General features: G+C 41.0%; 1 protein-coding gene across 3 annotated transcripts in view; it reads right to left on the bottom strand.

The window, feature by feature from the left end:
- The window catches only part of zfr (zinc finger RNA binding protein), a 104,869-nt gene that overhangs the window by 86,010 nt on the left and 2,894 nt on the right, over positions 1 to 15,965 (bottom strand). For all 3 annotated transcript variants that reach the window (XR_003984124.1, XM_030417756.1, XM_030417757.1), the window contains exons 3-4: positions 8,671 to 8,950; positions 5,495 to 5,633 (exon numbers count right to left, since the gene is read on the bottom strand). Coding sequence is in view for 2 of the 3 variants with exons in the window: in XM_030417756.1 (XP_030273616.1) it covers positions 5,495 to 5,633; positions 8,671 to 8,950 (419 nt within the window). In the remaining variant the exon portion in view is untranslated. The remainder of the gene's footprint in view (positions 1 to 5,494; positions 5,634 to 8,670; positions 8,951 to 15,965) is intronic.

The raw sequence follows: 15,965 nt of genomic DNA, 5'->3' as shown, positions 1-15,965 counted from the left end.
GCACGTACGCCAATCTTCGCACAAGCGCAGAAGGTAATACAGGGTTTTTCCACTAGAGGTACGGGGATTTTCCATTAGAAATATGGTATTTTTCCATAGAGAAATAACAGTGTCAGCAGAAATTAAGCAGAATAATGATTGGTTGAGGCCATGTTGTCCGAACGGACACACCCACTTTTCTGTGTTTAAACGAGGATGTTCGGGGCTTTGAGCCTCGGGTCAGTTTGTTTTTTCACGGATTTTGTCTGTGTCTGATCCCGCTCTTTTTTGCCGGAAAATAAAGTTCTATTGCACTCAGCCTTGAAGACTCCTAGTGACTTTTTGATCTTTGAAATCTTTTGGACCAACCGAGAAAAGAGAAGTCATTTTACTACACTCCCTTTCCTATTGGTGGAAAAAGGCATCACACCAACCAATCACAAAATTATATGGCAAACCACTTGATTTGGTTGCTGAGGAACAGGGGGAAGTTGTGGGAGGGACGGTGGCAAAAGAGTGACAGCAACAGAGACAACGATAGTGATAGCGAGTTTTGAGAGTTGAGAGATTTGTAACATTTAGCATGTTTGGAGTGTATAGTATGTTATGTAGTGTTTGGTGTAGTGTGTTTAGTGTGTAGTGGAGTCGTTTTTTGTATGAGTCAAAACAATGAGGAGACTGCTGAATGTCGAGCAGGCAGTGCAGCTCTTCACTGAGCTGGAAGGAGCTGAGGGAGACCTGAGCCTGAGGCATTGCCTGCATTTAAATGTAAATAGTTACATATAACTTTGTAAATTTCAAACACTTATGTTTAACGAACTATTTATATTACTTGCAAATATAAATTGTTGTTTGCTAAATTTGTGCATATTTGTGGTTTTCACAGTAAAAAATCTAACTTTTTCCTACTCGGATTTTATGTTTTTTTTTATGATTTTAGGTCCATTGTGTTAATACAGTATGTCAAAATGAAAAAAAATAACTGTACAGTCACACATGTGAAGTTGTGCTGAAAATAATGACACCAAGCAAGGCAAGGTAAATAAATACTTTTAACCCTCTGAGGTCGATTGACGCGCCGGCGCGTTAAAAATCACGTGACCAATTTAAGATGACGTAGCAGCGAGACGGAGCCTCTTTGCGTCTCGGTTCCGACTCTATGTGTTGGATCAGCCTTCAAACTATATACCAGTTTTTAAAATCGTGTTAATAGGCCAAATAAAACCGGATTTACGATATATTATGTACGCCACGCGTTTTCGCCAACATTGCCAGCACGTTTGCTGCAGGAAGACACAGTAAAAACGGGCTTCTCTCACGGGCTTCTCTCACGGGCTTCTCTCACGTAAGCAGGAAGTGTTTGCAAGCAATAAAAACACGTTCCTATTGGTGGAAAAAGGCACCACACCAGCCAATCACAAAATTATATAGCAAACCACATGATTTGGTTGCTGAGGAACAGGGGGAAGATGTGGGAGGAACGCCGGCGAATGACTGACAGCAGCAGTGCCGGTGACAGAGACAGCGAGTTTTGAGAGTTGAGAGATTTGTGACATATAGCGTGTTTGGAGTGTATAGTTAGTGTATTATGTAGTGTTTAGTGTAGTCTGTTTAGTGTGTAGTGTAGTCGCCTTTTTGTTTAATGAGTCAAAACAATGAGGAGACTGCTGAATGTGGAGAAGGCCATGCAGCTCCCCACTGAGCTGGAGGGAGCTCAGGGAGCCCTGAGCCTGAGGCATTGCCTGCATTTAAATGTAAATAGTTACATATAACTTTGTAAATTTCCAAAACGTATGCACAAATTTAGCAAACAACAATTTATATTTGCATTACAAGTAATAAAACTGGTTCATTAAATATATATGTGGTTTTCACAGTAAAAAAACACTAACTTTTTCCTACTTGGATTTTATGTTTTTTTGTGATTTTAGGTCCATTGTGTTAATACAGTATGTCAAAATGAAAAAATAACTGTACAGTCACACATGTGAGGTTGTGCTAAAAATAAAATCAAAAATAGTCAAAATCGGCCAATTATACCCTGGAATATCGAATTTCACAACAAACCTAAATATCCCTGACGTCCTACCATCAAACACAGCCTCATTTGGCCATCCATGAAAAAGCTACTTAACCTCCCACTTTTCTATAGGAATAGATACTTCCTACGAGCAATGCACTAGTTTTCTATAAATCTAGTTATTAAAACACTGTGTCCAACATAATGCCAATTCATGCTGATTTTCTTTCATTGATTTGTATACCCTGGTAAGCCCTCTTTCAGAATTTGTAGAACTGTACATATGAGATGCTATGTGGCCATATTGGTGTTAATATTATTACTGTCTTCTAAGTCCATATGGGCACTACTTGGTGAATGACACTTGAAATCAAGAAGGAGAAGAAGAAGGAGACGAAGGAGACTGTTGGCAGATTCCCTCAGAATCATTACCACTGAAAATTATAAATTCAAGTGAATTAGCACAGTTTGACAGTACAACACTGTGGTGATGCAAGTTCATTCTATAAAAGAGGAGAATAAAGAATGAACAATTGTTAGAAAAACAGACAACAAGCTAGCCACACCCAGCTGATGTAAAATGTCCACTAGTGGGTGATAGAGGTCACACATAAATTAATAGCTTGTTCTGTTCAAATCGCATAGGTTTAATCAATGTCTAAGGGAGGGGGGCATGACACCCATTCTAGGAAAAATATAATCCGACCCCATAGTATTTCTCTGTATACACAAATAGCACTGCATGCAGTAGCAATGTAGTATTTCTTAGCTGGCAGGGTGACTTATTTTTTTTTTCGGCACTACATTTGGTGTCCCCTTTAGGAATTGCTCAAGAAAATGTTCTGCAATTGTCCCCACCCAAGCTGACTTGGTCCCTGCATGTTTGAATTTCCAAATAGGTTTAAAAAATTAGCTCCGCACACCTCATATTTGCGTGCAGCCCTTATGCTGCCAGCAGAGATAAAACTCCCAGACGTCAAGCGTCAAACATATAAATAAAAAAATAAAAGAAATGTTGTGCAGTGACACCTCCACAGCTACAACTCCATCCAAGTGGAAACATTGTAAGAGCTTCACTCATAGGTGTGATTGGCAAAGGATGAATAAGCAGGAAAATATACGGCCCCACTATGTCTCTCTGAGTCGGGACCTAGCAACAGTTAGGGGGGTCTATGGGGGGGGGCCCCCCCCGGAAGAAAATTTGTAAAAATAACCCTTTAAATGGTTATTTTTTTTGACAACTGGTGAGATTTTTGAAAAAAAAAAAAAAAATCATTTTCAGAATTTCAGAATCAGAATCTAAGACATGAGACAAAATAGTGTACAAGTTGACATTGTTGGTTGAAAATATGTGAGCATTAGAGAACTTTTTTACCATTATTTTCTTTTATTATAATAGATTTTTTTATGGAAACAATCTGTTTCAGAAGTCAGTGGGCCGCATGACATGGAAGCTATTAAGAAAAAAAAAGTCATAATTTCTGCATATTAATATTCATATAAAATAGAGGAAGCACTAAAATACAATAGAAAGAGCTGTGTCTCATTTCTCCAGTTTACTTATACAATTTGCTGCTGGTTTGGAGTCAGTGGGCCACATGACATGGAAGATATTGAAAAAACTGCAATTATTTTGTATTTATATATTTATGCTAAGTAATTTAATGACGGTCCCTAAATCAGTCTCCAGCGATTCAGCACGAGGCTCTGGGACGTGAGCTAACCGTCCTCCTGCTGCTAAAAATGGGTGAACCTCAGTAAAGTCGCAGCTCGACTCGAGTGAATATCCGCCGAATATCCAACCTGAAACTAACTTCACTCGGTTCAATGAGTCGCCTGTCGCAGCCTTTGAATAGGATGATGAGGAGTAATGACAATAATAACCGATTTTCAAGATAACTCAGGGTGTAGTGCTTTCACTGAGTGCAACTTAAATTCACCATTCGCCCGTGATATTAAACTTACAAAAATCATGCTTCTTTTTTTGCGGCGTCGTTGAAAATCCAGCAGCAGAATTGGGGAAACACTGACACATCAGATAACCTTCCGCAACGATTGCAGGCTTTTTGGTGGAGCTCTGAAGTGTCTATCTATGGTCACATTATGCTATATCAGAAATGAGACTGACAAGTTCTCTCATGAAATGCGCAACAACACAACTTTAATAGTGCAATCTGCCGCAGAATGAAAAATGGCTTTATGGCTTTGAAAAAGTTGCTGTCACTCTGCTTGGAAGAAAGGTGCTGGCTACACTGTGTTGACGCTATGACCTGCACCTTCTTCTTCCAACTCCATTGCGATCTAAAGCCGAGACGTCGATATGCCGGATATTGCGTGAGATGGGCGGAGGTGTCAATGACCTGCACTGTTGTGCGACCCACAGCCGGGGAGTTTTAAAACCAAGAAACAGCTGATCACAGCAGTCAGTCCATCACTTCATCCGCGGACGTCAAGATGAGCAACTGGACAGCTGCTGAGATCCAGGAGATGCTAGCGTCTCCATGGTCTCCGTAGCTGCCTTTGTTGTCCGCTTGTTGTTGTAGTGGCAAGCTACTACCGGTCGCTACTTTCAAATTAAAAGCCCCCCGCTAAGAACCCAGTTCTAAACTCCAATGGGGTGCAATGTAAAGCTCTTCTTTTGAAAACAAATTTGTTGTCTTTCTGACAGAGAATGCAACGTACTTTACGTTCAGCCTCCAGTCAGTCCCCTCACCTCAGCATCATCCACACACCATCCACGCGCACATTTTTGTAGTTCACTGATAGTCTCCCGTCCATAACCCCCCGACAAAAAAAAAACTCTCCGGTTCCACGCGATTCATGTGAATGACCCAATTGACCAAGAAAACGGCGATTGTCGCAGAAATGTTACAAGTTTGCAGGTATGTAAACAACAAACACACAGACGTCATCATCATGACGTGTATTGTCACACCTCTTCAGGATTCGCAGTGCCGGCTTGCTGTGTGAATTACACACCAGATCATCTTCATGGTGGAGCTGCTTAGCTCTGTCTGAACAAAAAACAGCAGAGAATTGGCAAACCGCCGCTGCAGAGATAATGCTGCATCTCTGTTTTCAGTTGCCCCTTTCACTTTCACACAAAGTGGATTGTAACACTGTTTTAATCACCAGTTTAAAACACATCACTGGATGTCAGTGTACCCTGTAGGACCAGTATGCTTAACCTACTGTGGCAGAGGCATGACCACAGATCATAAAACAGAGCAGAAGGGGTCAGTAGCTGAACTCCTGGTCTCTTGGCACTTGAAGGCTCGTGATTATAAGTTTGTGGTTCGTTTTAATACCTCGAAAGTATTTTTTTTAAAAAGCATTTTTGATTAAGCCTGGTTAGCAGTACTCCAACCCTAACCCCTTATCTCACAAAAATGACTCCAGAAATCACCGTTGTGTGTAATGTAGTTTGTATATTATGTCTGTTGTTTGAAAGGGTAATAACAGAATGAAAATGGATCAAGTGTATATTTTGCATACCTGTCTGGTAGTAGGAATCTGCCACAGTGGGTTGTGGCTGTGCAGCAGCAACAGCCGCTGTAGCAGTGGGCTGCTGGTAGTACTGCTTACTGTCATAAGCTACAGCAGGAGCTGTGGACCGCACATAGGAGTATGAGTCCTGCAAAGAGAAACAGCAGGACAGAGTGACGGGGTTGGAGAATGAATCCCTAGCTCTTTCAACATGTCCAACTGTCATTGGACAACTTAACCAGCTAATGAAAGTTCTACAGAGACATCTGAAGATCAGCATAGTGCTTTACATAGAATGCTTTAGTTCAAATATCAAATCTTTGGATGTCAACATACAGATTTTTAAAGTGAGTTGGCTTGAAAAAACAGTACACACACACACACACACACACACACACACACACACACACACACACACACACACACACACACACACACACACACACACACACACACACACACACACACACACACACACACACACACGATTTGATTTGATTATGGCCGCTTCGATTCTTCGATTCTAACGATTGTCGATTCGATTATTGGTGCCACGATTCTTCGATTATTGTGATCGTTTAATGCTTTTTTTTCCCATACAAGATTGATTTTGACTTCATCCGTGACTACATTTGTAAATAAATAGCCTATCAATTAACTCAGTTCCTCTAAAACTACACTCATTAAGTAGATAAAAAGGTTTTTTGAACAGTTGACTTGTATTTTTCAGAGACACAAAATATTTTATTTTATGACTATGTAAACATGTGCACAATAGTGACCGATCGATTATTGGCCACTGATATATCGGGGCCCGATAGAACGGCCCAATTTCTATCGGGGGTTCTATCGTATCGGTGAAATGTTGCGCCGATAGAAAAAAAAAAGTGTGACAATGACAAAAGCACGCGCTGGTGTACCGATTTATTTTGTCCAGTGGGGCGCTGAGCTCAACCAGAGACTTTGGCTCAGCTCACATTTCAGTGAAGTCCCTCCCCCACTCTACACCACAAAACCTCCCGACCACCTGACCAGTCAGCCGATCAACCAGCGGACTGTTTGAGCAGCAAAACAGTAAAAACAGCCCAACACATGACATGCCATTGCTGTATAATTGTGGACTGCATTGTCCTGTGTTCATTTCCCCATGTTTGTGAGACAACGCGGAACGCTCCCCACTACACGCTTGCTATAGTAACTTTTGATTTTGATTTGATTGATTGAATACGTTATTAAAAGTTTGCAAAAAAGCACCGAAGGGTACAGTTTAATACAAATACAATGCTAAAAGGATTGAATTAAGAAAGCACTAGTCTCCCCGACCCGACGCAGGATCACTTTTATTTTATCGTCATCATTTTGGCTTGGTTTGATTGTGTGTGTCCACAGCTGGGTTGGTTTATGGAGGGGACGAATGAACGACATGTTTTTTGGCATGCATTGCTGACCTGGGCACTGTTTCTCAATAAATTAGAAAAACCTTTCCTATCATTCCCCTTTTCTGTGCATGGTTGAAGGAGATCGCATCCACGCTCCGCTCCCTCCTACGCCGAAATGTCCCCTTTAGTCACATAAACCAACCCGGGTGTGTGGACCGCATCAACTCGCCACCCGCATCTATTTAAACTCCGTCACTTTGCTTTGTTCTTTTGCCCTGATGAAGACCTCAAGGTTGAAACATTGGCCATGTCTGTTCGATAACACAATAAATTAAGTAACGTCAAGCATATTTAAAATCAAGGCTACGAGTGTGCCGCATCACTTCCTCATCAACGCTGGTGTCTCTTATTTGTGGCTGCTGCCAGCGCCACACGGGCTTTGCCTTTCAGCAATCAAGCACTGTTTTCGTCTTTGTTAAAAACAATAACAGCAGCAGCTGAGATCGCTGTGCTGTCTGTTTTGCATGCAAATATGAATTAACACAGTAAAATGAATGGTTCTCTATTTACAAATTGACTGAACAAGTTCAAATGTTAAATGTCATTTAAAAAAAAGTCTGTTAAATGTTAAAAGTCTTGAATAAAGACATTGGTTTAAGAAAGCATCTGTCTGTATTACTGTCACTTGTAATGATATCGGTGCAAAATCTATGCACAATCCAAGGCCTGTTTTCATTCCAGCTCAAAAACTCACTATATTGGCTATCGGTGATTGCACCCCCTCTAATATCGGCTATCGTTATCGGGCCAAAAAATCCCTATCGGTCGGACACTAGTGCACAATGACCTACTTTACTTTGAGCAGGGAAAGCTCCACTTGCACGAGAGCCCCCTCTATTGGCGGAAAACACTGAAAACAGCAAATCGCGTAGGTCTTGTCAGTCGTCTTGTCTGCTCTCTCATAAAATCCAAAGTGCTGCCACACGGTTGCAGTGAACCCCGGTGGCGAGAGAATCGACCGCTCTTTGGGGGCTAGTAAAGCTGTTGCCATTTTGCAAAGAAACTAGCGTTACTGCTCCGTTTGTTGTGATCCCACTCACTAAACAGTCTGGGCGGCATGCGCACTAAGGTTCCGGTTACGTGTTTTTTGTTCCGGTCTTGCGGCAAAGCATCCACGTTAAATAAATCGATGCCAAATCATCACGTGACGCATCGCGATGCATCGCCACATCAATGAATTGCACCCACCTCCACACACACCCACACCCACACACTGAGGACTAATCTGCGAAGTTTCATGTTAAATGGTAAATAAAGAAGCAAAAAAGAAAAAGCAAAATGGAAAAGGAAATGTCTTTCTACTGGCCTGATGGTCAATTCAATTTATCAATTACATATTACATTAGACTTCTATTCAAAACAAAATTGAATCTGAAAATTGATGAATAGCTCAGTCAATTAATTTATGTATGCATTTAATATATTAATTTGTAAGGACCCTGACACACCAAACTTTCATTGAAAGCACCAGTGTTGACAAAAAGAGAACCATTGGGTCGCCGGACACTGTCTCTGTATGTTGGCACATTGCAAAGACTACAGCAAGCGGCGAAATAGCTTGTTTGTTCTGCGCCTGACTGTGGACATACAATTCTATGACAAAGCAATATTTTTTCATAGCAGCTGAAAGTTGTGAATTGCACTGGTGAAGATATTCTTAATATCCCTATTAAGAATGTGACCAATATCAAAACCAGATTGTGTAATCTATATGGCTGACATGAAAGGGGATAACTTGTGGTATACCTGGTAGTTCTGTGAGGTGACTGGTGGTGGTGGTGGCGGGACTTCAGGCTGACGCTGAGGGTAGCCGTAGTCAGTGGCAGTATGCGTTGGCTGGTATCCTCCATAAGCTGCAGCAGTAGCGGCTGCCACAGCAACGGGTGCAGGCCTAGCAACAGCAACGGTGGCTGCAGTGGGAGCATAGGCCGCTGCCACAGTGTGTGCTGCCACAGGTGCTTGATGAACGGTGTAACTGGCCACTGTGGTGGGATGCGTGTATGCTACCCCACCAGCTGGCTGCTGACTAGTAGGGCAACACAAATGAGAAATGGAAGTAAGTTATGTGGCAGTGGCAACTTGGCTTCATTCCTGAAGTGGGATAAAGAGGTTATGGCAGTAGTTTCAATTTACAGTTAAATCTCAGATTTCATACAATTACATTACCTCTACACTAGACAGGGGTATTGAACATGATCACAGCATATCTTCCAATCAATTAATATTTTTAGTTACACATGTACATACACTACCGTTCAAAACGTTAGGGTCACTTAAAAATGTCCTTATTTTTGAAAGAAAAGCACTGTTTTTTTCAATGAAGAGAACATTAAATTAATCAGAAATACATTCTAGACATTGTTTATGTGGTAAATGACTATTCTATCTGGAAATTGATGATTTTTAATGGAATATCTACATCAGTGTATAGAGGCCAATTTCCAGCAACCATCACTCCTGTATTCTAATGGTACATTGTGTTAGCTAAATGTGTTAAAAGGCTAATGGATAATTACAAAACCCTTGTGCAATTATGTTAGCCCAGCTGAAAACTGAATGGATGGCTGATTAGAGAATAGGGCTGTAACGATACACGTATCGAAACTGAAATCGCGACACTCAGATCTACGAAACTGTCTCACGGTGTGAGAAGGCAGAATTGCGACACAACTTCCAGTGCAGATCCATTCTCCGCCATTGGTCATTCTCACAGATCGAAGCACCACTGGAGTACAGACGAACCGCTGTGTAATTCACACAGAAAGCCGGTGCTGCGGCTCCTAAAGAGATGGTACACGTCATGATGATGACGTGTGTGTGTTTTCAAGGTGTTTCCCCAGTGTCCCCCCTGTCAATCTCAACTCGCGGATAAGTCATAATCACATGGATGCTGTTGTAATGTGTCGTGATTGAGATCCTGAACCACCAACCATCCTGGAAAGTGACGGTCGCTGTCTGACTGTGTCACTAACGAGGACAGAGGCTGTTTTCTGGGGGGGAAGTTCACTGAAGTCTTGGTCTGGAGGGCTGACGTCGCAGAGATTGTTTTTCATCATAAACACTTGGTGAGTAAAAGTTTTTTGCCGGTGACGGACGTTCTTTTTCCAGGCACAAATGTGACGAAGAGTCGGTAGGACGGACGCTTCTCCAAGTACAGCTGCAGTATTTTTTTCCTCGTTGCCAAAGAGATTCTAGGTTACTTTTGATTGCTTCTGTAATGTTGCTTTGTGGGACATTTCTCTTTACCAAGTTGAGTGAGGGACCTGTACAGTTAACAGACTAACCGTGGGTCAAAAATCGTGATACAAACCGAATTGTGAGTTTGGTGTATCATTACAGCCCTATTAGAGAGGCTATAAAACTGGCCTTCCTTTGAGCCAATTGAGTATCTGGAGCATCAGCATTTGTGGGTTTGATTATACTTGTGGCCAGAAAAAGAGAACTGTCTTCTGAAACTTGACAGTCTATTCTTGTTCTGAGAAATGAAGGCTATTCCATGCGAGAAATTGCCAAGACGCTAAAGATTTCCTACAACGGTGTGTACTAAGATGGGCAAAAGGACAGAGACATTGGACAGAGGAAGATTGGAAAAAAGTGTTGTGGACAGATCTAAGTTTGAGCTGTTTGGGTCACACAGAAGAACATTTGTGAGATGCAGAACAAGTGTAAAGATGCTGGAGGAGTGCCTGATGCCATCTGTCAAGCATGGTGGAGGTAATGTGATGGTCTGGGGCTGCTTTGGTGCTGTTAAAGTGGGAGATTTGTACAAGGTCAAAGGGATTTTGAATAAGTAAGGCCATCACTCCATTTTGCAACGCCATGTCATACCCTGTGTACAGCACTTGATGGGAGCCAATTTCCTCCCTACAACAGGACAATAATCCAAACCACACCTCCAAACTATGCAAGAACTATTTAGGGAAGGAGCAGTCAGCTGGTATTCTGTCTGTAATGGGGCAGCCAGCGCAGTCACCAGATCTCAACCCTGTTGAGCTGTTGTGGCAAGAAGTACCCATCAAGGCCAATCCAATTTCTGGGAGGTGCTTCAGGAAGCATGGGGTGAAATTTCTTCAGATTACCTCAACAAATTGACAGCTAGAATGCCAAAGGTCTGCAAGGCTGTGATTGCTGCAAATGGATAATTCTTAGACGAAAGCAAAGTTTGAAGGACAAATTAGGCTACTTCAAATAAAATGTCTTGACTATATTTTGTATTAATTTTGCTACTCTTTTGATGAATAAAAGTGTGAGTTTTCATGGAAAACATGAAATTGTCATGTTGACCCCTAACTTTTGAATGGTAGTGTGTGGGTGGGTAGGTAGGTAAATAGGTAGGTAGATAGATATATAAATAATTCAACACACAGCCATTAATGTCTAAACCTCAAAAATGTGAGGGGTGTACTCACTTTTGTGAGATACTGTATATAGATGTGTGTGTGTGTGTGTGTGTGTGTGTGTGTGTGTGTGTGTATATTAGGGCTGAACGATATATCGTTATCGTATCTATATCTAGGTATGAACATTCAAGATATTCATATCGAAAAAGCAACGATATAAACAATATAGATTACCCCGCTCGCCCTGCACGTACAGCTCTGGCAGTCACAACAAACATCCTTTTTACGATTGCCCTTGAATGCACCGCTAAGGCCAGCCAACCACAAAGCTTATTTCATGCTTGCTGTGGATCGACAGCTGAAGCCAACCAATGACAAATATACGAGGGCGGGAGTGAGGGAGACGGAGACTGAGACGCACACACACAACTTGGCGACTTTCTAGCTAGTTTAGCGACTTTTCAGACCCTCTTAGCCGCCTTTTTTCTAAAAAGCGACTAGCAACAAATTTAGCGACTTATTCAGATCATCAGGGGAAATATTGTAATATTGTAATTCTCCCGCTGCTCAGAGTCATCATTCTGCGGCTCCCCTGCAGCAGCGCCGTCTCTCTGTCCTCTCACACGGCTGCAGGCGGCAGGCGTGTGTGTGGGGGGCTGGCTGGGGCAGCAGGAGCGAACGCTGCGGCCACTCGCTCTGTGGATTTGAGCCCGGATAGCTGCCGTCTACTCTGTTTTGATCCGTTAATTCTCTGACTTCTTAGTCTTTCTAAATTCCACTGGTACTTTACCAGCGATAACCTGAAGCTGCTGAGTCTCGATCTTCCCAGCGGGCACCTTGAGGTCAATTTGACGTTGAAAATTAGTCAAGATTTTGACTGCCAGCATAAATAGCCTACAGGAGCTTTGACATCCTTATGGTTGTAAAGAGGTTCAACAAAGGGATCGATCCCACATCGGGTTACTGCGTTATATATTGTAAGTCAAAATATTTGACATCAAACCAACGTTGCTGCTCAATACCTGACATCAAATTGCCGTTGATCTGATATCTAGAAACATGGCGTTAAATAGATGTCAAATTGATGTCCCAATAAAAATGCTGTGAATTTGGGTGTGGGTTTTTTTTTAAGCTTTAGGGATGACAGACAAAAGACTGTCAATCTGCAACTATTAAACTTTCAATCTGAATATTCAATGGACAAAGTACATCTAAACTGACATCAGCTGAAGTCACGCACATTCGCCCCATGGGACGGGAAAAAAAATGAATGAGTGTCAATTTTCTGGTCCGAGGCGTTGGAGTCCAGATATGTTGTTTGTGGATTTATTTATTTTTTTCTTTGCACGAAAAAACTGCATTTAAATTCACAAACAATCATTGATATAGGCTATTGAGATTTATTGAATTTCTCAGTTTGATTCAGAGTATTTGACTCATTCTCACAGTAACATCTCTTCATACTCCATCAGCTGAAACAAAACAAACTGGAACGCTGGCTTAAATTTGTGTAGAAAAACACTTTAAGGGTATTAATCTTATTAATAATATTATTTAATTCATAATAACATTTTGATTAATGTATTATATTATAATCCATTAATTAAATAAATAATTATAAATATTAAATACAAATAATATATTGATATAAGAAAAAATAAAAACATTTATTGTTTTGTTATTTATCTTATAATATATAATAGTTAAATATTAATCAATTGATATTGTTAATTAAGTGTTCTAATTAACATCATTTTTTTTTTTTTAAATGTGTTATATTTTAATACATTCATAAAAAATATATATAAATCATGAAATGCAGGGATCGTCCGGGGTGGAATATGCGAACAGCGCATATGTGTCTGTGTCAAGTGCACAGTGCACAGATATCAGCCATCTCATTTGACAAATCACCTCGGATACAGATGACAGGCACACAGGAGGACTGTGATTGGACAGTTGTGACTGCATCCATTTTTGGCCTTAATATAAACCACTGGTCCGGCCCGGCGCTGCTGCTCGATACCCTTTGACCTCATCGTAGGTAAGTACGTGTTATATCTGACATAGCATACTGAACTAGTTAATAAAAGTTGATTTTATTGAAGCTAGGTATTACTATCTCTCTCATGATCACAATTACTTGGAAAAATAAATGTAATTGTTTATGGTCGGTCTGTTTAAGCAATATTAATCCGGAGGTACTTGGCTGCGGATTACCGAGTAGTGGAGCTGTTAGCTCAGCTCCGAGTAGCCATGCTAACTGCCGTAAACTCCCGATGTGAGCTAACGGCGCTACCCGGCTCTGCTATATAAAACATTAGGCCGCACTCTAAGCTAACAGCGGTGACTTTGTTTTTCGGCCTTTGTTCTGTCGCGGCGCGAACGGTAGCCATTTGCTCTCCCGGTGCGAGCTAGCGGCGCTACTCGGCTGGTAACTGTTATCTAAAACATTAGGCCACGCTCTAAGCTAACAGTGGTGACTTTGGTTTTTGGCCTTTGTTCTGTTGCGGCGCAAACAGTAGCCATTTTCTCTCCCGGCGCGAGCTACCGGCGCTACTCGGTTCTGGTAACTGTTGTCTAAAACATTAGGCCGCGCTCTAAGCTAACAGCGGTGACTTTGTTTTTTTGGCCTTTTGTTCTGTCGCGGGCGCGAACGGTAGCCATTTTGTCTCCCGGCTTTATTTCTTATCCATCTACTTATTCAGTTTGTGGCTAGTATTTAATACTCCCTTCTGTCCGCCAACACGTTTCTCCTTGTGTTTGTTTGTCTGTGATAAAATCTGATTACCTGTGGGGGTTTTTTTTTTATGTAGTTAAAAAAATCATACTTTTATGATACACGTTTACAACCTGCCTTGACTAAATAGAAAAGGAAGCATTTTCATACATGACTATTTTTGCTTTTGGTAATAAATGTGCATTCAGATGTTGATAAAATCCTGTACATTTGATGCAGTTAATGTCATTTTTACTTGTGTGGTATATTTATTGTCATAGTATGCCATTATTTAGTTTGTCAGAATATAAATTTTTCGCGTCATAAGATGCGAAAAACTGAAATTTCCTACACATACCTGCAAACTTGTCGCTTTTCTGCGACAATCGCCATTTTCTTGGTCAATTGAGTCATTCATGTGAATCACTAGAACCAGAGTTCTTTTGGGGGGGGGGGCTGCTAGGCTTTTTTTTTGTTTTAGCTTTCCATTGTTTTTCATTACGGGGCAAAGCACACAGCCCACTCTTGCGATTTCCCGGTGGGGAATTGTCTAGTTATTCATCCTCCCGCTCTTTTTTCGGCACTTTTCTTGTGCTGCGCCGTTGAGCAAAAAATATATCAAATATGCGGCTTGATCGGACTCGGTATGCTATTATCTTTCTCTCAAATATTAATTCTTAGTCGTAAGACTATAAATAGATAGATCTTTCTTGTCATTCAAAATACACACCACACAGGTGCACATATGAATGAAATTTCATTGCAAATGGCTCAAAATAGCAACACTTTTTGCACACATGCATAAAATGGTAATGGGTCAAAGGTGGAAACAGTGTTTGCTGCACAAGACATTATGAGCTTGTAGATCTGCTATTTTCAAAACAATTTTGAAACTGTTCAGTTTTGATTTTTATATCTCCTGCAGCTCCTGGTCTGGCCACCAGCCCATCACGGTCGAGTTCCACAACTTTGTGAGACCCCGCCTACATTATTCCTGGTGAGCCTACTGGTATGATCATCTATCTATCTGTCATCTATCAGCTATCTATCATCTGTCAACTATCTATCACCTATCAGCTATCTATCACCTATCAGCTATCTATCATCTGTCATCTATCTATTATTTATCTATCATCAGCTATCTATCATCATATATCTATCCATCCTTGTGGATGTTAAAAATCCAAACTCCAAAGTTGTCCCTTTCAAAATAACGCGTGTGTGTGCATATTTAAATATAATGTAAAAATTGTTTCTTCAGACAACTCAAATGATGAAGATGGTGGAGCTGGCGTTCGTGAAAATGTTGTCAACGTCATGAAGAGGTTAGTCCTGTTCTTTATCTGTTAATCCTGGAAGACTGGTCAACAGCCAATAGTGTGACACCCCCCCCCCCCCCCCCCCAAGTCCCAAAAGAACAATCACAGCCTTTGATTTTAAATGATTTAGGCATTCCCAACTTTTACCTTGTTTCTGTTTGTCTGTGGAGTTTATATTTCATCATTGGATGTAGTTTAATGTGGTTAAATGTGTGAAAATGTCTTTCTGGTGTGGTGTTGGTTCATTTGTGAAAGTTACAAGTATCACAGTGAAGAGTTTTGCTTCCTTGTTTTTGACACTCCACTCACAGCAACAGAAACATATTGTATGAATAAGTTTTTACTTATTCATACAATAAGTTGAATAAGCTATACTTCCACGTAACCTGGCCTGACCTTTATGTTTTTTTGTTTTTATTTTGTTTTTTCTTTTCTATGTTTGTAAAACTTTTATTTAATCAGACCCCAGGAATAATGGCAGCAGTGGAACTGAGGTTAATGTGGATCACGATAAAGTAATAACCTCGATTTAATAGCATTTATGTGTATGTGTTTGACAGAGTCCTTACAAATAAGATCATGGCAGGACTGGACGGTGGTGGTGGCAAGGGTGCCTTTAGAAGAATGATCCTTTGGGAGGTCATGATTGGTAAGTAGAATATC

Source organism: Sparus aurata, chromosome 5 (genome assembly GCF_900880675.1).
Source record: "Sparus aurata chromosome 5, fSpaAur1.1, whole genome shotgun sequence".
NCBI classification, from domain to species: Eukaryota; Metazoa; Chordata; class Actinopteri; order Spariformes; family Sparidae; genus Sparus; species Sparus aurata.
The sequence above is the reverse complement of the archived record's forward strand: the minus strand, read 5'-3'. Positions and strand labels throughout refer to the sequence as shown.